The 22218-nt window shown below is 46.2% G+C and overlaps 1 protein-coding gene across 1 annotated transcript; it reads left to right on the plus strand.

The window, feature by feature from the left end:
• Positions 1-380: 380 nt before the first annotated feature.
• On the plus strand, positions 381-4109 carry FEZF2 (FEZ family zinc finger 2). Its single transcript, XM_084832512.1, has 4 exons — positions 381-1280; positions 2123-2257; positions 2411-2543; positions 3838-4109. Exons 1-4 carry the CDS (start codon positions 381-383, stop codon positions 4107-4109), a joined length of 1440 nt encoding a protein of 479 aa, XP_084688638.1.
• Positions 4110-22218: the final 18109 nt, after the last annotated feature.

Below are 22218 nucleotides of genomic sequence, written 5' to 3' on the forward strand. Positions count from 1 at the left end.
GTTTGTCTGCTACTTTCTCGCTCGCTCGCTCTCTTTCTTGCGTTGGGCTTAATGAGCAGCAATCTGGTCTCCCCGCGCGCAGTTGTTCTGTGTTCATTTGAATGGAAATGGGGGAGGAGATGCTGGGGTTGTGGGGGGGGGGGCGAAAGAGGTGCTTATTTTGATTTGTCTCTCGGCTTTTCTGGAATGTTGAGATGGAGGGGCAGGCGGAGAAACTGACTTGACTCTCGGCTCTCGCTCGCTCTCGCTCTGCCTTTTTGTCCTTCCCAAATTTCATCATTCTGATTCTGGTTGTTTTGTATGGGCGAGATCCGGCTGCTCACCTCAAGTCCTGGTGTCCTTTTCTCTCCTCCCCGCCCTTCCCGTTGGGCCGCGCAGAGATGGCCTCCTCGGCTTCGCTGGAGACCGTCATGCCTCCCGCCTGTGTCCGGACTGCAGCGGCCGACCCGGCCAAGACGCTGGCCTTCTCCATCGAGAGGATCATGGCCAAGAGTTCCGAGCCGCCGCCGCCGCACCACAGGCCCGCCGCCGCCTTCGAGGCGAGGCGAAGCGAGTCGCCCAAGAAGCTGCTGAGCCTCTGCTCGCCCATCCCGTGCGTGATCCCGATCCAGCCCCTGGCCGGCTACGAAGCGCCCGCCTCGAAGACGCTGCTCAGCTACTCGGAGCTGTGGAAGAGCAGCCTGAGGAGCTGCGGCTCGGCTCTGGGCGGCGGCGGCGGCTCCTCGACGGCGGGCGGCTTCTGCAAAGCCGGCTGCGGCGCGTGCTGCAAGGGGGACCTGCACCACCACCACCACCAGCAGCGCCACCACCTCGGCCAGGCCGCCCTGCCCGCCCCCTCCCGCGGGGTGATCAAGCCCCAGGTCATCAACCAGGCCCTGGCCGTGCCGGCCAACGGATCTAGCCTCTACTACTTCAACTACCTGGATTCCTCCTCCTACCACCCGTCGGAGGTCCTGCACGGACAGCTCTTCGCCTCCAGCCTGCTCCACTCCCCCAGCCAGGCCGCCGCCGCCGCCGCCGCCGCCGCCCTGTCGGCTCACCAGAAACTCTTCCTGCTGGAGAACGCCAAGCTGGCCGCGCTGGCCCCGCCGGAGAAGTTCCCCAGCGCCCAGTATCCCCACAAGGAGCGCCTCCCCGGGCAGCTGGACCAAGTCATGAAGGAGAACGCGGCCCTGGCCGGCGAGAGGCACGGCGCCAAAGCCCCGCACGCCAAACTCGCGGGCGGCGGCGCCTCAGCCGACGGCAAGCCCAAGAACTTTACCTGCGAGGTGTGCGGCAAGGTATGACGGCACGGGGGGGCGCACCGGACGGAGGGCTCTCCGGGCGGCAGGGCTGGACTCCGCCGGCAGGATCCCCCCGCTCTCCAGCGGGAGGGAAGCAGGATTCCGAGAATGCGCCCTCCCCCCAAAAACGGCCCCACGTGTTTTAGCGATCCTTGAAGGTCGCACACTCGCCTCCCAGTCTTCTCCACCGTTGCAATTATGATTAGCACTAGGCGATGGGATTTATTCTTATTATTACTACTACTGCAAGTATTACAGAGAGGCTTGTCAAAGGGACCCCGGTAATTTCGTGGCAGAGCTGAGAACTGAACCGGCCCATGTTTTTAACCGCCACGCTGCCTCTCTCCCCGCCCCCCGCCCCGTGTAGAATATCTTTTCACCGTGGGGCATGAACCATCTGAGCAGGACCTGAGTAGTGACACATTTCAGTACGTCCCCCCCACACACACACACATATCTTTTGAGGAAGGGCAGTTTCGACATTTCCTAACAAATAAAACAAATACATAAAATGCCCTCTACCTCGCCTAACACTGGCGCTCAAGAGTCCTGTTCCCATTTTCCAGATGGGCGGCCGTGGCACTGAGGTTCAGACTAGGAAGTATGGGGGGGGGGGGGGTTTAATCTAGGCAAGCCGGACTACCATAGCCAAGTGATGACACTTGGATACTTAAAAAAAAAAAAAAAATCAAAAAGAAATCCTCCCTCCCCCCCGTTTTCTTCTTCTTTTCCTTTTTTTTGGGGGGGGGGACAATCCTAGATGGCTCGTAGGTTTAGCGGAGGTTAACGGGGGCGAGCTCTTGTGCCTAAAAAGTTGTCTGCCTTGTGTTTCCCCGTAGGTGTTCAACGCCCATTACAATCTAACCCGGCATATGCCTGTCCACACGGGAGCCAGGCCCTTCGTATGCAAAGTCTGCGGGAAAGGCTTCCGCCAGGCGAGCACCCTCTGTAGACACAAAATCATCCACACGCAGGTACGCTGAGCTAGACGACAGAAGCGTCTGGTCTGAAACGGGTAGAGCCGTTTCATAGCTTTCTCGGCCGTGACCCCAAGGCAAAAAGTTGGTGAACAATTTTGCTGCCCGCTTTTTTATGTCTTTTAAATGCCCTCTTCCCGCTCCCAACAGGAAAAACCCCATAAGTGTAACCAATGCGGGAAAGCGTTCAATAGAAGTTCCACGCTAAATACTCACATTAGGATCCATGCGGGCTACAAACCTTTCGTGTGTGAATTTTGTGGCAAAGGATTTCATCAAAAAGGTATTTGGATAAAACGGCGTTTTTATTTCGATTTTGTGACTTAGGAGGGAGAATTGAGGTGGGGGGTTTAAACATTATTACTTATTTTTAAAAGGGGTGGGAGGGTACTTTTTCGAGAGAGAAAACCCGGTTTCGATTATGTCCTTTGTTGTTGGAAGTACGGAGAATGAAATTATTCCGCTGGAACCACCGTTTTAAAAATTGTGTGTGTGAGGGGGGAAATCGAAGGACGTAGAGGAAAGAATTTTAAGATGTCTGGTCAGTTTCTGCTCCCAAGGAGTTGAATATTCCAGACAGAACGTTGCGAAGGTTCCAAATAGAATCTTGCGGTTCTTTTGCATTCCAAGAACGTAGGCACGGCATTTAGAGTGTATTGAGGCTGCTACTAGCGGGTGACCCCTCCTCCCTGCCCCTCAAACGTCCTGAGGAGACTTGCCCTTGGGCTGCAACGAAAGACTAGCTCAAACCCGTCACTTGTTATTAACGGCGATTAAAATGAATTCAGTCCTCTTAGGGTCGCGATCCAGCCCAAATGAAAGCACTTTAAAAAGTGGGGGGGACGACAGGGGAAAAAACTCCCGTTAATCTCAACGGGAGAGTTAAGCCACACACTTCAGTGCCTCTTTGTGAAATCCGCGGAACTTTAAAGCCCTTCACTTGGGCTGGATCGTGCCTTTCGACGGAAATGCAACGGGAAGAAGTGTCATTTTCAGGGGCCCCGTGCGGGGGGTTCGTGCTCCACTTGTGGGTCCAGAACGCCACATGCTTTCCTAAAAGAGAGTAGTAGGCTGGGCAAAGAAAGTTTCGGGAGAGCCTGGCTGGATATAGGTAGAAATTCCTCACCGTCTCAACGACACGGTTTTCACTTTGAAGCGTCCCCATCCTCCTCCCCCCACTGCCCCCCTTTTTTGGTCCTAATCCAGGTTCTCCCGTTTGCTCAGGGTCAGGACGCTGACCCGGCCTCTAATTTTTTAATTCGTCAGTTGTATGCTGCTCGGCCTTGAGGCAAACTGAGTTTGACAACTACTTGACTGTCCCTTGCAGGACACTTGCTAATGAAGTCTTGCAACAGGAACGCGTTTTTCCAGCGGGAAATATGTATATGTGTATATTTAAGATTGTGTATATGTATATACACATACACACACAATCTTAAATCTTGGGAGAAAAATCGTGAGTGGGGAAAGGGGAGAGAAACATACAGACACCGATCAAGCCCTCCTGAAACTAACCCTCCAATTTCCACTCTTCTCTCTCCGTCTCTCTCTCTCCCCCTTTTCTTTTTTTCCAACAGGGAATTATAAAAACCACAAACTGACCCACAGCGGCGAGAAGCAGTACAAATGCACCATCTGCAATAAAGCTTTCCACCAGATCTACAACTTGACCTTCCACATGCACACGCACAACGACAAGAAGCCCTTCACGTGCGTCACCTGCGGCAAAGGCTTCTGCAGGAACTTTGATTTAAAGAAACACGTCCGGAAGCTTCACGACACGGTCGCCGCCGCCGCTGCCGCCGTCACGCCTTCCGCAAAAGAGCTCTCCAGGACCGTGCAAACCTAAAACAAAATAATAATTTAAAAAAGAGAGCAAGCAATGTCTTTCTGGTGCGATCGAAGCGATGCCTTCAGAGAACTTCCAGAGAAATCGAACCTTTTTCAAGAGGCCTGAAAAATCCACAGAATCGATCTCTCCCTCGTACACACACAACAAGCTGATGAGACAATCACTTCCTTCTTCTTCTTCTTTTGGGCTATACACAGTTATATAAATATATATATATATATATATATAGCAAAGAAACTTATTTAAAACTCCGTTGCTGCTACGGATTCAACTACGGGAATAGTTCCGGATCGTGATGAACTGAGTGCAACGTTTCTCCGAAGGGCCTCCAAGACTGTAAAGATAGATACGCTGGCCGATCATGCTGTATGACTGTATATACGACTGTAAATTAAAATTTTAATGTACGCCCGATTAATTAAGGAATATATCATCTATGAGGCAATAAAAAGGTCGCTTAATAGGAGTCTTATTTCCAGCTCCCCCAAACCTACAATTTAAAAAAAAAAATCCCAGTTCCAATTAATTATTGTAAAAGTTTGGAGACGGGGGGGGGGGGGGAGAGACAATGCCTTTTTCTTTTCTTTTTAATGTAAAGGATACAATCCACCGGGAACTTCTTCCAGCGAACCCCATTTAAATGGGGGGGGGATTCTTAGTGGAGGGTTTTGCCAAGAGAGGTATCCCATTGAGATCAGGGCCGAGTGTCAAGTTTTACAGAGATCCGGAATTGTGCCTGCTCCGGAACAGTGGTGTCAATTCGATTTCGCGTGTAAACCAGTCTAATCCGGGGCTGAGGGAAAACAGACGGAGTTTGGAAAGGCCGGGCGTCGTTGTTAATTAGCTTTTCCTCACCAGAGTTCTTTTTAAAAGAAGGGGACTTCGAGACCCGTTTTAAAACACACAGTTCCTGGAAACCTGCTTATTTGAATGAGAGCTCCATCCACGGAGGTGGGTTTAGGATGGCAATTTAAATAAATCCAAGTAAAAGGGAATTAACAATCCAAGTCCAGATCTAGGACGCGATAAACGTGGAGGGGGTGGGGTGGGGGACACACTTCTCTGCATAGATCAGCCTCATGTCTTCCCCGAGGGAGTAAGAGACTTGCCAAGGAGGGCAGGACATTATGTTCGGAAAGAACGAGGCTACCTAACTATTCAGGATAAAGTAACCATGTCTGGGGAGTTTTTGTAGGTGGGTGTGGAGAGATTTGCAGCTTCTATGTTATCCGTTCGTTATTCAGTTACAAAGAACGGTCTACCAATAAGCGGAGAATGTGAACAGCTCGAATCGCTTTTCTTTTCTCTTACTTTTAAAGTAGGGAAGAATTCAGACAATCTGGCTTTGAAAATTCCATTCAGGCAGGCCCCCCGACAGCAACAAACAAGTGAAAACCGGGGCCTCCCCCACCCCCAGGCGTCTGCCACCAACACCCACCAACGCCAGTTCCTTCCTGGTTTTGGTTTTGTTTTGGGTCTTTCCCCTACCCCCACCCCCATCTCCAGGTCAGTAAAGAAACAGCTTCTCATCTCGATGGTTTCTTTCCACCCAATTTGGGAAGGGAGGGAATACAAAATTATATCATCATAATTGTTACTGAGGGTGTTCAGCTTGAAACTGGAAGCTAAATTGTGCCTCTTTCAACCATAATTTGTTGCCTTTTGGGGGTCCCTCACTTAAGATGTATTTAAGTCATTTCCTGAATGACTATTTCTCTTTCTGATATTATTAATATTAATAATAATAATAATAATAATTCCTGAACGCTAACGAAATGATCTAATGGCTTGCTTTCTGAGTAATGACCCAAATTAAGAGAGAAAACACAGACCCTTCAAACTGCATTACATTAATCATGTAATCATCCACAGCAGGCCCCAGAATGCTTTCTTAAAAAAATAAATAAATCAGAATATGGATAATCAAGAGCTTGGATTAACTAAAGTAAGGAGTCTTTGCTCACTCTCCCTCCCTCCTCTTCTCACAAAGCCTTCTAATATGGCAATGTCAATTCTGTTCACAATATTTTTATAGTGGAACAAACGAAATTCTGCAGGCCGTCCATGTGCGTGCTGCTCAGTCCAAGTTTGCCAATGAAACAGAGAATTAAGCAGGACATTGCAATTGTCTGGGGGCAGTTTCGCCTGGAGTTCACCTTTCCACTGGTTAATTGAGTGGTTAAATGCTGAAAAGCAAGCAAGTTTAATAGAGGCCTGTTCAGAGTGAGTAGCGGACAAGTCCACTGAAGTTAATACAGTCTCTCTCTCTCTCTCTCTCTCTCTCTCTCTCTCTCTCGTTGGTTTTTTTCCTTGGTCCAGTTTTCAACACGATAATATCCATAGTGGGAAGATGATTAACTATTTTAGAGCATCTTTGTAAATATCATTTTAATTGCCATTAATCTAGATGAACTGGACGGGTAAACCCATGTTATCAAAAAATGACGGGGCGGGGGGGCGAAACAAAATCCAATCAACTTAAAGTTTCTTAAAGAGAAAACCATCCCCAAGCATTTTGAGCTAAGATACTCAGGAGAGAATTAATATATGAGAGATTATAAGATATATTCCTAGGCCTTTGATTTATGCAGTCATTTTTAACATAGGAGGCACTCCCATAAGACTCCTTGTCAAGCAATAAGGTTGTTCATATTGTTTTCCTCTACCACCTCTTCCTCGTTATTTATTTATGATCACAACCCTGCAGTCCCAGTGTTAGCTCATTCACCATTAACCAAACTTTAACCTTCATTCCCCATTTGTTGGTAACCAAATCAAAACCCTTCTTCAGACCTAAAATAACAGCTTGGCAAGGGGAGATGGATGAGGAAAGGAACTGTTGCTGTCAAGTTTTTTCAAAGAGTTTCAGTTTTAAAAAGCCTCTTCCATTTTATAATAGGTTTCCTAACATGCCTTCGTGTTGCCATGAAACTTCATGGGGAGGTGGTGGGCTCTCCCACACTGGAGGCCTTCAAGACGAGGCTGGACAGTCATTTGTCAGGGATGCTCTGACATGGATTCCTGCATTGAGCAGGGGGTTGGACTCAATGGCCTTGTAGGCCCCTTCCAACCCTACTATTCTATGATTCTATGTACACACTGCAGAAATGGAAAGTATGGGTAAAATCTAATATAAATCCTACTTAGAGTAGACCCATTGAAATGAATGGGATTTCATGGCTAACTTAAGCCCCCTTTATTTCAGTGGGTCTACCCTAAGTAGGGCTTAGGTTGGATGTTACCCTATGTGTTTTTCACGCTTTGACTAGGTAACAGAATTATGTCATAAAATCACCAGCTTTAGGGGTTTATTTCTTTATTTTTAAACCATAATCAGGCACTTATCAGCCAGATGAGGCAGCATGTATATATGAAGTTGTATACTGACAGTCAGTCTAGTCCTGTATTGCCTTCTCTGATTGGTAGAGGTCTTTGCTAGCTCTTCTTAACTGAGATGTAACCTTTGAATGGAGATGCAAGCCAGGAATTTCTGAATGTAAAGCCTGAGCTCTACCACTGAGCTATGGCACCACAATAGCATATACCGCTACTGCGATGTCGATTCCACTGCTGTGCGTATATTCTCTGGCCATGTTAGAAATTGCTGTCAGAGTGGCAAGGCGATTGAGAGCAGGCAATGGAATTGGTAGAGGAAGTGAATGGCAATTGTTCTAGATCAGGGGGTGGGCAGAAGGTAGATTTAGATCTATCTCAGGGCAATTTGCGATAGATTGGCAAGGGCTCTCTAACACCCAGATGCTTATCCATAGCCATTTTAAGGTCTAGATTAGTGTTAGAATCTTCATCTGTTGTAACTCAGATGTAGATTTGTATTTGTGCATGCAGCTCATCCCAGTGTTGGGTTTAGTAAGTAATTGGCTTTGTCCCTTGGGCCACTATTTTGTTTCAGTAGGTGAACCTGAGGGTTTTAGTAAAAAAGGAAAAAAGAAAAAGAAAAAGGTAAATCCCACAAGCCTTTAAGTCTGCCCTCTCCTGCGTTAGATTTTGCCCGGCTTTTCAGTTACCCCTTTCCTAGAAGACAAGTGAGAGCTTGTTACCATACTTTACACATTTATGCAGTATCAGACTCGCTATTAAAAGACAATTTGCCATCCCATGCAATGTAAAAGTGGTACTGTGGCTGCCACAGTTGGCATTGCATAAAAAAGTGATCGGATACAATATAACATACATCTGTCAGTGACATAAATGTCCACAAACAAGATGTGGAAAAGCAGTCTATGCCCTTTGGGAATTACATGATCAACAAAATTACAGAGAGGAAGGGGGGGGGTTGTTCCCCAAAAGGAAGGTCTAATGCCTCTGTTTTAATTTTACTTCCTAGATTGTGCCCTCAGAATCATGGTTAAGTACATAGGGTCCCTATGCATTATTTTTTACTATACCACTTCTACTGTGCAGTGCAATGTTTACTTCAAAAGTAAGTTGCGCTGAATTCAGCAGAACCTACTAGGATTGCAGCTTTATTGAGTGGCAAGAGGCTTTAAAACTTTCTCCATTCCCTCCTAGTAGCTGAATCAATTATTACCTTCTTATCAGTTATGATCAGAATACATTTTATCATATTTTTCAAAAGGTATCAGCAGACATCTCCCGATGCTCATATGTGCACCCACACACACACACACACACACATTTCTAGGTCTGGAGGCGGCAAGTAGACTGCAGATCCTATGCTATAGTGTAATGTGTTTACTGGTTAAATTATACAGACAGATAGCTGTCAGTTTGTAACCTTGTAATAAGTGCATCTTCTGTACTAAATACCACTTTTCCTGCACCAGAAGGATGCCCATTCCTTTACATGAAGGGAATTTTATTTTTGACTTCCTTAGTTTTCTGCACTGATCCTTGTAGGAATGTATAGTTTTTAGGAAGTATTTACTCTTACTACTAAGTAACATTTCTTGAGCTCCAGCAGTGCTGAATCAACAACCCTCCATACACATGCACCTTGAAGGGGTCTTGACTTTACTTTTAAAAACCTCTGCAGAAGATAAATGTCCAAAGTATGGTAACAACTCCACTGTATTTTCCTACATTACATTTTGTAGCAAGATAAGGCAAAGGAGGCTAGATACAATGAATAGCTAGGACATAACTTAAAATATATTAATACAGAATTACATAGTCGCTTCTGCCTGTGTGTGTGTGTATATATGTATATGTGTGTGTGCATATATCTATATATATATCTATGTAGATATAGATAGATATCACAAAATTATCAGTGACATTTAAAAGTTAGAGGATTGTAGCTGCCTTAAGCATCTAGAAAAGACTAAATGTGCCATCATCAAACTGAGCCCACATTGAGAAGAAATGCTCTTGTAGGGATTTAGGAAGCTTCAGGCTGTGGGGCAGATGAAGAATTAGGATGGTGCAGAGTTTTAGAAAACATCTCCCCATTTGCATCTTTGATTCTGCAAAAGGAATTCTTATTTCCCCTATTTAAGGGTTAACAAGTGGGTTTCCTCTACATAACAATATGGATTTTATCAGAAAAACAATCCTAGCTCTTGTTTAAGTCAGTGGCAAAATTCCCATTAGCTGCACTGAGGCCAAGGTTTTGCACCTGGAAAGTTGGCCAGCATTTTGGAAGCCTTTTAGGGTTTCAAGAGGTGCTACTCCAGCATTTTCTGCCTCGTGCAGATCTGAAAAGGGATCACTCATTCTGTATTTTTTTAACACCGAGTACTCGTCTCTGTTACACCTGGGAAGGTGATATTTCACATGGGGCTGTAATTGCAGAAACTCAAACTAAATGCAGACACTTCAATCACAATAGGAGAGATCAGGCAACAGTGCCTACCTCATCACACTGAGCAGCTGGAGAGAGTCTGGTATTTTAACCATGTGTGTTCCAGTGCTGGCACATTATGCTTTTGTGATACAGGAGACATCTCCAAAATGTTTCAAGACTGGCACAAAATCTTAGATATTCCCATAGGCCAGAAGTGGGGGATCTTTTTCCCATTGAGTTCTGCGTCACCTCAGTCGAAATGTGTTGGGATCCGCATTCCAGCAGTGGCCATGGCCAGAGCCCAAAGTGGGCGGAGTCAAAGTCAAATGTGGGCAGAATCAGAACCAAAGTGGGTGGGGTTTGAGAAGTGGGCAGAGTTTGCAAAGTGGGCAGAGGTCTGTGTGAAACCAGGGTGAGGTTCACATGTGGCCCTTGGCCCATGGGCTCTCTGCATAGGCATTGAATTGATGAAGCCACCTTATTCCAAGTCCAGCCTAGTATTGTCTACTCTTGTCAGGCAGCAGGTCTCCAATGGCTCAGGTGGAGCGTGTTCTCCTAGATCTACTGGAGAAGATTGTAATGTCATGCTCTGTCATATTGCAATAGATCAGGGGTGTTGCTAGACCTGGGTCCATTTTCCTAGGGCCCTGGATCTCAGAGCCCTGAGTGCCCAATGGTGCTAATGGAAGGTTTTTTGCTCAGCTTAATTGCCATGCTGGGGAGGGGGATTTAACTCTCCCCTTCCCCTATGTTTCAACCATGCTTCCAAAATAAAAGATCTTCCCCTGCATTGTAATTAAGTTTCAGGGTGGGGGGGTGGGGGGAATTCCATTGGTCTGGGATGATCTGAGGCAGGGTGCAAATTAATTGAATAATTTATTTGATTTGGATGAGAAGTTAACTGGCTGTTTTTGCTCCTGTGAAACTTAAAAGAATCCTAGTCATTCTTCTTTACATTTGCATATTCAGATATAGATCAACACATGCAAATTTTATTCATATTTGTGTCCTTTCAGCCTGGGCCCCGAATCTTTTCAGAGCTTAGCCATAAATAGAGATAGACCCCATCCTCAATCTGTGGTATAGTTAGGTCTGGGCTCAATGGTCCTACAGGAACCATTACAAAGTATTGTGTATTACTTCACCTACTTCAGAATGTGTAGTAAGCCAGCCCTGCGGCATTTGGGATCCTTCCTGGTCATCCAGCTGAGTAGGGCTCTGGACCTCTGCCCCAAAGTCCTGCCCTGATGGCACCACTGTCCCCAGTGCTTAAGGATGGACATCTGCAGACCTTAAGCCCAGTTTTTAAGAAATTCAGATGGACAGAAATGGCACTATTTATATCACATGGGGCGCAATGAATTCAAGCACTCAGGAGTACAGAGAGAAACTTCCATTTTCTTTATAATACACCATCAGGCCAAATTTAGCCCAACTGTATAAGGGTAGCTGTCAATAAACAATAAACCAAGTGGGGCAACGACTTCTAATTTTCCCAGATGGTAAGCTACACCCAGTTGCATGGTTCTTCCATGGTGATGGATGGGCAACTTCAATGCTTCAATGCATTTCGATAAAAAGTAAAGGTAGTCATGTTGGCCATTAGAAAAATGCCAGAAATTCATATTAGTATAATACCTTTATTTGGCCAGCCAAAAGGTCACAAAAAATGTGCAAGGTTTTGGAATTTCCAGATCTCTTCATCAGGCAAGAAGTTACAAAAAGCATGTTTGTGGGTAACATCTTGTCTGATTAAGAGATCTGGAGATCTCAAAAGCTTGCAAATTTGGTGACCTTTTGGCTGCCTCAGTAAAGGTATTATATTAATACAGATACTGGAATATTTTGATCAGAGATTAGACTTAAGCATATTTTTGTATGTGAAAACAAGGCTGGACAGAGGCCCAAGTTCTAACAAATATTGATGTTGGGGGGATGAGGGGTTTTCTAGAATTTACATTAACTGGGAGTTGGGGAGGTAACAGATAAGGGGTTCAGTCCCTTCCCTCTGTCTCTTTCCAACTCAGAGCCAATGGAAGACTGAAAAAGGTAGAGACAATTTGAAGTACATGCAGACATAAAGACCAATCCTATATATGTCTCACTGAGTTCAGTGAGACTTACTGCCAGGAAGAATTGCAAATTTAGTTTCTGTTCTGCTGAGCTGTTTTGCCCTTGTATACAGGTTACTTTACTGGAAGTAATTATAATAGCTTCTGGAATGCCAATGTACAAAGAAATTATACCTCTGAAATATCAGATCCTGGAGACAACCAACAGGGAAGGGTAGGCTATCACCTTTGCACCCTACTTGTGACTCCCACCAGTATCTAGCTGGATGCCTCTGGAAACAGAACAATGTCTTAGAACATGGATGGGGAACCTACGGCCCTCCAGATGTTGCTGGACTACTCTCACCATTGGCCCTGTTGGCTGGGTGATGGAGTCCAAAACATCTGAAGTGCAACAGGTTGCCCAACCATGTACAAGAGGGGCCTTAGTCTGTTACAACAAAGCGCTTCTTGTGCTCTTCCATTCTTTTACCAGTAGCATGACACTATTCTGGCGGTTGCTATTGTTATTATGACAATTAAACCTTCAACATCTGATAGACTAAATAAATCACATAAATTGTGACTATCCTTCTCACACCATCAGGGAAATTGATGATGGTGCAAGAGGGATAGTCACAATTTCTGTGAGCTGTTTAGGGCACAATCCTATGCAGTCATTAGCCTATTTTCCAGAATTTGATTGTCCCCGAAGAAGGATCTCATTGGTCCGAAATGCACTGGGCTACAATACATTCTCCTTGTTGGCTCTTCTCAGAACTGGTTTCCCTTTTTCCTTTCTACTGACCGGGGACATCCTAACTGGGAATAGTAGAAGACTGAGCATGGATTTGGTCCAAGGCAAGCCCTGTCTGAGATCCCAGAGAGACTCTGACAGAGAAGGGAAGCAGTACTGGGTTAAGTGGGCCATTGGTCTTTTTCAGTACAAGGGAGTTCTTTATCCCACGTACTACTAGCAGCCTCATTATCCAAATGTGATAGCCAACATTTCACCATCCATACATAAGGAGGAATCAGAAGGCCTTGTGGAACCCCAATATTTGCATTTTTAAAAATCACTAAGGGAAACTCCCCACCCCTCCACACAGTTCAATGATGACTGAACATGCTCAGTGGGCACAGAATGCTGAGTGAGTGTTGGTGGGGGGCAGAAACTGGGCTGGGGGGGACGTGAAGGAGTATCTTGGAAAAAGGCATGGCTGGCTGGTTGGAAGCCTTAATAAAACTCTTGCGTTTTGTTATTTTATCTGGATAAACATGTGTTTTATTGCAAGCCACTGCGGTGGTGGTCATGATGGGGACTTTTAAAGTGTCAGAAGCGGGATGGAAAGATCCTCTAGATAGATAGTGAGATATGATGTGAAGCCTATGCCTATGTGTTGGCGGATGAGAATTCCTCCAACTGGCTGCTGTGGAAGTGTCTGTGCATGCAACCTGTAATGGGAGAAGAAGGAGAAGGAAGAGAGGAGGAGGAGAAGGAAGATATAGCAGGTATTCAGTTTTACCAATTGGATATATTATATATTGATCAGAGGAGGACAGAAATTCCCTTTCCTTTCTGGGAATGGATTTCTGGGTACCTATGAATTGCATTTTGTGATCGCACAGCCCGCCCCAAGCTGCTTCTCTCTACAACAAGGTGGGCTCTAAGACTGATTCATTATTCTGTCCTATGCTACTCTCAATATTAAAATGCTAAAATTGAGGGGGAGGGTAATTCTGTCAGACACACACACACACAAAAGGCTCCAATTATCTTTTCCCCTACAAGATGTTTCTTCTGTCCATGACTGCTCACACTTCAGCAATCTTGCCAGCAAGCTTCAAATAATGTTGTTGTTTTTTTCAAAAAAAAAAAAAAAAAGAGGGGAAAAAAACCCTTTCCCAAAGCCACAGTCATGAACACAACAGCTTGAACAGGCCTAGTGCCTAAGGGGGGGTTAGAGGTTCCTCTATGTAAAGAATGACACTTAAAAACTTGCCAGCATTTGCAGGCGTGTGGATTTTTCCCCCATTTTTTACAAAAAAAAAAAAAAATCCCTTTGGGTGTAAACTCCATTTGCCTGGCTGAGCTTTCCAAGCCTCCCCTCCCGGCCCACCAAATGTTCACCTCCCCCTTTCCTTTGGGGAGGGAGCAAGGGACAGGAGGTGGTCCCAGGTGCATCCGAAGACAGGCAGGAGAGCTGCCTTGAGATGCAGCAGGGGCTGGGAAGTAGGGAACCTTCCAGGCAGCTGCGGTTGCCCTTTTCTTGCACTCCACTCTCCAAACGTCTGAGCAACCGGTTTGCTGCTAGAAACATGTTAATTGCCAACGGAGCTCATTAAGGCATGCACATGCAAAACACAGCGAGGGAGATTAAATGGACAAAAGCGCAATAATGAACTGTCAACAATCGAGCCCATCTACAAGACCAGGAGCACTCAAGAATGAGGCATTTAGAGGCAACAAAGGATTGTCTGGGACAGGAAGAAAGGACGACCTAGACTTTTGTTGAGTCAACACAATTGATTACAAATGAGAGATTAACAGGATCGCTTCAGCGTTTTTTTGAAGGAGGCAGAAGAGAAAAGTCCAATTAAGTCCACCGAATGTTAACTACATCGCTTTCCACAGCCAGGCCCGGAGAAATTCTCATTAAACCATCCCTGGCGATCCCCCTTTTTGGAAAGTAATTTGTCTCCCTGATGGAGCAGAGAAAGGGAGAGAAAGAAGCGCGAGTTCTTGGCACAATGAGCTTAGGAGACACACTGCAAAGAGCCAAAGGGGGAGTTAATGAGCATCTGACAAGCCGCTTGGATCTAGGCCTGGTAGAACAGTGATGAAAAGATGGAATTGGCCAACAACTATTCTTTAGATCAAACATAAAAAGGCCAATCTGAAACAGGCCTGCTCAAAGCTGGTGGGGAAAAGAAAAGAAAGGCCCCCGCTGCGGGGATGGAGTGGCGCCCTCAACTGCCCCTATCAGGATGGGAAATGCATTGGCATGTTGTCCTCCCACTCTGCCCTCCCCGCTCAATTGCTGAACAGCGCATCCTTAAGCTCTGCTCCTCTATCTCGGGCAATGCACTGCAAAGCTTCCCAATTAGGGTATGAATGGGGATTTGTGGACCTGCTACGTTTTGGGGAGAGATAATAAAATTCATACACTGTTGTTTAAAACCGCTCCTAAGTGTTGGAGATTAGGGTGAGGCCTTCAGGAGGGGCAAAGTTTCCTCATAATTTACTACTGCTGGGTTCCGCTAAAGCCTTGGGGGACAGACTGGGAGGTGGTGTTAATCTGGGTTAATCTCAGGCCTAGTAGGGCCGGATTAACAGGTGGGTCCTGTTAGTTCAAGTGTTCCAGGATAGGGAGAAGGTCAGAAGGGCTTCACCCAGTGGGCGCGGAGTTTGAAGCACCATTTGCTACAGCTCTTTGGGGGAGGCCAGAGAGACAGACGGTTGGAATTCTTGGGTGATGGTGTTGGGGAAACTACATCTCCTGAGCATCTCTCTAACACTTAATATTTATATGTGCTTTCTGGGTGTTGAAAAAGCACTTTCCGTCTTTTAAGGGAACAGGATCCATCCCTGGGTTAGGAAAGTGTTGGTGGCTGCAGGAGAAAGGCCCTATGCAAAACTGGCCCAGTGAGAGGGAGGTTCTTATGTGTGTGCATGTAATTGCTTCTTGGAAGTTAAATCCATATACATATATATACCCACATGTGTGAATTAGACAGAACTGTGATGTGCGTCGCTGGCTAAACACTAGCGATTGTATACATTCCCATGAAGGCATGGAGAATACACACAAACTGATAATGTGAACAGAGGATTTTGCACAGTTCCCTGTCAACATGCACAGGGTCCAGGTGATGTTGCTGGAGAATGTGTATACAAGTGTCAGTGTCAATTGGATAGTGCAAATACCAGCAGGTCAAAGTCCATGCTTGTAGAGCAGACTGTGTGTGGGGAGTATATGAAATCTAGAATGTGGCTCTGCATGCTAACTGAACAATGTACAAAACATCTCTGATCAATTCACCATCTGACGTCACTGAGCAATAACCCATTTTGACTGGGTAACATGAAACAATTCCCAGTGTTTGGGCATATCGGTAGCTGTAGCTAGCCATCACTGTATCATTTCTATACTTAAAGAGGCGTGGGCTCTCTGTAGGCCCTGAGAAGCAGGCAGGACTTCCCCCAAGCACCTTCATGATGGTTATGCCTGGGGTGTGCTCCCAAATAAGGTCCCTCTGGGTCGGCAGCTCTTTACAGGCCTGTGCCAGCCATCGGAATGGTGACTGTGCTTGGGTGCTCTTCCAAACGTCATGAATTCTCAATGGTGACTTTCTCATCAATGCACATGAGGAAAGCTGGTATTTACCACCTCGGGGAGACTGTTTGTATCAAGCTTTTCCACTGCAGTGGTAAACACCATCTGTCACCACCAGGTAAGTATGTGGGGGAGGGCAGTACATTCACACGCACAGAATCACCACATGACACCAACACGGTGGAGTCATCTCATGACGACGTTACTATGGGTCAATGAGGATGTCTCCTAACTCTTCAGATTCACCCCCACCCTGCTGCACCTGCAATAGCTATTGGCTGGATACAATGGATGATGTACATAAATGCTGCATTCAGAAATTTAGGAGAAATCTCCATTTGCTCACTTGCTGATCTGGGTTCCGCTATGCTTAATGGTGGAGCAGGTATGCATGTACTCTCAACAGCGCCTCTGGGTGGATGCTGCCTGGCTTGATGGCTGGTGGCATCTCTGTACATTCCCAAAGTAGACACACCCAGGACAGGCCATAAGTGCAATTCAGCCCAGGATATATCCAGAAAGAATCTGGGAAGGGGTCGTAGCTCAGTGGCAGAGCACCTGCTTTGCATGCAGGAGGTCCAAGGTTCAATCCCCAGCACCTCTACATAGGGCTGGGAAAATTCCTGCCCGAAACCCTGAAGTGCTGCTGCCAGTCAGTGTCGATGACTCCGGGCTAGATGAACCAAGGCTCTGACTCAGTATAAAGCGGCTTCCTATGTTCCGGAGTCTAGGAAAGGATCTAAAAGGCATTGTTTGGGGAGGAGGGGAGACTTTATAGGATCTTCTTTTTAGTCATGTGGAGACAACCCACTGGACCAAGGAGCCATGCCACAACCTGTAAAAGGACATAACAAAATCGCTCTCCAGCAGTCAATCTAACCAACCTGGTGGGGAAAATGCCTCCCTACCTATCATGTAATTATCAATTCCCGAATAAGCAAGCAAGATTTGTCACTTCAGCCTCACCACCCATTGTTCCACCACCTGTCATGACCATAGCGGAATGTGTACTATTAAGAGGTTAGGAGTGCTTTGTACAACTCCGGCCTCTGTAGCTGGAGAGTGTTCGCCATTTCCCTGGCAAATGTTCTGGCACCAATATTGATTTATCAGGCTCAGCCCTACCATTAGGCAGAGTGAGGCAGCTGCTTTTGTGTGTCCTGAAAAGGCAGCAAATTGTTATTTAATTTATTACTGTGTTTTTGCATTTGTGGGATTCTCTGCCTCAGGTGATAAAATAACTTTGGTACTATGTATCTTGCTCTGTGGGAGGGTGGGGGGCACCATTTCCTGCTCCACCTCAGGCAGCAAAGTGTCTTGGGCTGGCCCTATTATTTGTGCTCAGAAATAGAATAGTTCTGTGGGTTTATGTCATCAAGCATGAATTCTCCTTATTCCATTTTTCATTGTTGGCCTTCTGCAGTTTCCTTAATCAGCTGTGGACTGTTGGTACATATAGCCCAGAAAGTACCGTCCTGCCGTTCATCATTGCAGAATGGATTCTAATACTGTAAGTAGTGCTGTGGATTGCAGGGTGAGAGCAATGCGGCTGCCAGTCCCAGTTCCTCCACCTGCCAGTCCTTTCTCCTGGTGATAAAATCCACACTGCAACGATTCCTTTTTCAAATTAAAATGCTAATGTTGCTACATGTACACTTCCACCAGCAAGAGAAGGGAGCATGTTAACAATTCAGTGAGTGTACCCATCACCAAAGAATAACATAAACATAAAAATAAAACTACACTTTTCTGATCCCAGGCCATGTGCACAGGGTGGCAGGGAATGAAAACAAAAAATGTGGGCAGTATTTTACAGCAGGAAGTCCTCCCCCAGTTGGAAAACCCCCAAACAGAACAAATACCACCATAGATATAGACCCATTGTAAGAGGACATTCAGCACATAGGAAGCTGGTTTGCATTGAGCAGACCCATTGGTCTGTCTGGCCAGTATTTTCTACTCTAATGGACAGTGGTTTTCCAAGGCAGACATCCCTACTATTGTTTCTACCCAAGAGCCTTGGGACATTGCAGGGATTTAACTGGGCCCTTGTGTGTGCAAAGCATGAGCCATGGCCCCAGCTCCATAGGTGGATACAATCTTAGTCCAGGAGTCTCCAACCTGGACTATACCAATTGCTGGGGACAAGTAGGAGGGTGCTATTGCCCTTGTGTCCTGCATGCCAGCTTCCCATAGATAGCTGGTTGGCCATTGGGTGAACAGAAAGCTAGACTAGATGGGCATTTGGTCTGATCCAGCAAGGCTCTTCTTATGTTCTTGACCTCGCTTGGGTCAGTTGGCACGTTCAGAATGTTGTGTGTCATGGATACTCTCACAAAATGGTTCTCATGGAGGGCTTGCCCTTTCACAAAATGGCTGCCACAGCGGACATGGCCAGGCACAGAACACCCATTTCACAGAAAGCAAATTGGTGAGGTTCAGGGACAAGTAATGTGGCCCAAAAACTGAGTATAAGGCAGAGGTGGGGTCTGAGCCCCAAATACCAAATCACAATTTGTCCCCAAACTTCAGGGCACTGCCTGCCACACCCAGCTTACTTTTTTATTTTTTTCTGGACAGTCGGGCACACTTTAGAATGAAGCGCTGGCCTGTAGCATCTCCCCCTGCTATTTTTATTTTCTAAGAACGCCTCTGGGGTCCATGTGGGAACCAGAGGTATTCTGGGAAATACAGCTGCAACTGGAGGTCAGCACTTCGCTTTGCAGCATGGCAGTTTCGTAGTAGTAGTTGCACATTCTAAAAATTCAGGAGAGGCAGAAAGCCTGGAGGGTACTAAGAAAGATGTCCTTGGGTGCCACAACCCCAGGTTTGGACAAAGGTCCTGGCCAGGGCTGAACGCCAGGGTGACTTGGTGTCCTGGGTTCTGATCCATACAGCGGTCAGCCCTCACATGATCACCTCAGGGAGCATAAGGACTTGACACTGGGTTTATGGCTGAAGGAGGCTCACACAGAGGCACTCACTGTGTGACTTGGAGCGTCCACATGGGGGGGGGGGCATGCAGCCCCTGTGATCTGTGCCATCATGGCAGCTTGAAAAGTACTGTGAACCATGGCCAGTCCCAACACAGTTGTTGTTGTTGTTGTTCAGTCGTTCAGTCATGTCCGACTCTTCGTGACCCCATGGACCATAGCACGCCAGGCCTTCCTGTCCTGCGCTCTCTCCCGGAGCGTGCTCAAGTTCATATTCATTGCATCCGTGATGCTATCTAGCCATCTCATCCTCTGCCGTCCACTTCTCCTTTTGCCTTCAGTCTTTCCCAGCATCAGGGTCTTTTCCAGGGAGTTTTCTCTTCGCATTAGGTGGCCAAAATATTGGAGCTTCAGCTTCATTATCTGTCCTTCCAATGAGCACTCAGGGTTGATTTCCTTTAGGATGGACTGATTTGACCTCCTTGCAGTCCAGGGCACTCGTAAGAGTCTTCTCCAGCACCACAGTTCGAAAGCATCAATTCTTCGGCGCTCAGCCTTCCTTATAGTCCAGCTCTCACAGCCATACATTACTACTTGGAAAACCATAGCTTTGATTAGACGGACCTTTGTCGGCAAGGTGATGTCTGCTTCTTACTATGCTGTCTAGGTTGGCCATAGCTTTCCTCCCAAGGAGCAAGCGTCTTTTAATTTCATGGCTACAGTCACCGTCTGCGGTGATCTTGGAGCCCAAGAAAGTAAAATCTGTCACTGCTTCCATTTCTTCCCCTTCTATATGCCAGGAAGTGATGGGGCCACATGCCATGATCTTAGTTTTTTTAATGTTGAGTTTCAAATCAGCTTTTAAACTCTCCTCTTTCACCCTCAACAAGAGGCTCTTTAGATCCTCTTTGCTTTCTGCCATTAGGGTGGTATCGTCTGCATATCGGAGGTTGTTGATAATTCTCCCGGCAATCTTAATTCCGACCTCTGATTCATCCAGTCCGGCGTTTCTCATGATGTACTCTGCATATAAATTAAATAAGCAGGGTGACAATATGCAGCCTTGTCGTACTCCTTTCCCAATTTTGAACCAATCGGTTGTTCCATGTCTGGTTCTTACTGTTGCTTCTTGACCCTCGTACAGGTTTCTCAGGAGACAGGTAAGGTGGTCTGGTACTCCTATCACTTTAAGAATTTGCCACAGTTTCTTGTGATCCACACAATCAAAGGCTTTAGCGTAGTCAATGAAGCAGAAATAGACGTTTTTCTGGAATTCTCTTGCTTTCTCCATGATCCAGCGAATGTTTATTTATTTATTTATTTATTACATTTATATCCCACCTTTTTTCCTCCAAGGAACTCAAGGCGGTGTACATACTCCTCCTCCTCTCCATTTTATCCTCACAACAACAACCCTGTGAGGTGGGTTGGGCTGAGAGTCTGTGACTGGCCCAAAGTCACCCAGTGAGCTTCCATGGCCGAGGTTTCTCCATGATGCAGCGAATGTTGGCGATTTGATCTCTAGTTCCTCTGCCTCTTCTAAACCCAGCTTGTACTTCCGGTAGTTCTCGGTTCGCATACTGCTGAAGCCTAGCTCGTAGGATTTGGAGCATCACCTTGCTGGCATGTGAAATGAGCGCAATTGTGCGGTAGTTTGAACACTCTTTGGTGTTGCCCTTCTTTGGAATTGGAATGTAAACTGACCTTTTCCAGTCTTGTGGCCACTGTTGAGTGTTCCGGATTTGTTGGCATATTGAATGCAGCACTTTAACAGCATCATCTTTTAGGATTTTAAATAGCTCGGCTGGAATACTGTCATCTCCGCTAGCTTTGTTGTTACTAATGCTTCCTAAGGCCCACTTGACTTCACTCTCTAGGATGTCCGGCTCAAGTTCAGTGACCGCATTATCATGGCTATCAGGGACATTCAGATCTTTCCTGTATAGTTCTTCTATGTATTCTTGCCACCTCTTCTTAATCCCATCTGCTTCTGTTAGGTCCCTGCCTTCTTTGTCCTTTATCATGCCCGTCTTTGCACAAAACGTTCCCTTGAGATCTCCAATTTTCTTGAAGAGATCTCTAGTCTTTCCCATTCTGTTGTTTTCCTCGATTTCTTTGCATTGTTCATTTAAGAAGGCCTTCTTGTCTCTCCTTGCTATTCTCTGGAACTCTGCATTCAGTTGGGTATATCTTCCCCTTTCTCCCTTGCTTTTCGCTTCCCTTCTTTCGTGAGCTACTTGTAAAGCCTCCTCAGACAGCCACTTGGCTTTCTTGCATTTCTTTTTCTTTGGGATGGATTTCGTTGCTGCCTCCTGAACAATGTTACGGACCTCCGTCCATAGTTCCTCAGGCACTCTGTCTATCAGGTCTAATCCCTGAAATCTATTCCTCACCTCCACTGTATATTCATCAGGGATATGATTTAGGTCATACCTGAACGGTTTAGTTGTTTTCCCTACATTCTTCAATTTAAGCCGAAATTTTGCAAGAAGCAGCTCATGATCTGAGCCACAGTCAGCTCCAGGTCTTGTTTTTACTGACTGTATGGAGCTTCTCCATCTTTGGCTGCAAAGGACATAATCAATCTGATTTCGATATTGACCATCTGGTGACGTCCATGTGTAGAGTCGCCTCTTGTGCTGTTGGAAAAGAGTGTTTGCTATGATCAGCATGTTCTCTTGGCAAAACTCTATTAGCTTTTGTCCTGCTTCATTTTGTACACCAAGGCCATGCCTGCCTGTTATCCCGGTGATTTCTTGACTTCCTACTTTAGCATTCCAATCCCCTATGATGAAGAGGACATCTTTTTTTGGTGTTAGTTCTAGGTGTTGTAGGTCTTCATAGAACCGATCAACCTCAGCCTGATCGGTTGATGAATTTCCTGGGGATCAACCCAGGAAATTCATGCACATGGCACCTCCATGTGGATGGGTCCAAGCTGTGGTCCCTTTGCGCTCTCCTGGATGATTGCACATGGGCCACCAGAAGCATGACCCACAGGGGCCACTACACAGTAGGGGC

Source organism: Heloderma suspectum, chromosome 2 (genome assembly GCF_057233095.1).
Source record: "Heloderma suspectum isolate Gila_16-S chromosome 2, 16-S_ref, whole genome shotgun sequence".
In the NCBI taxonomy this organism is placed as follows: Eukaryota; Metazoa; Chordata; class Lepidosauria; order Squamata; family Helodermatidae; genus Heloderma; species Heloderma suspectum.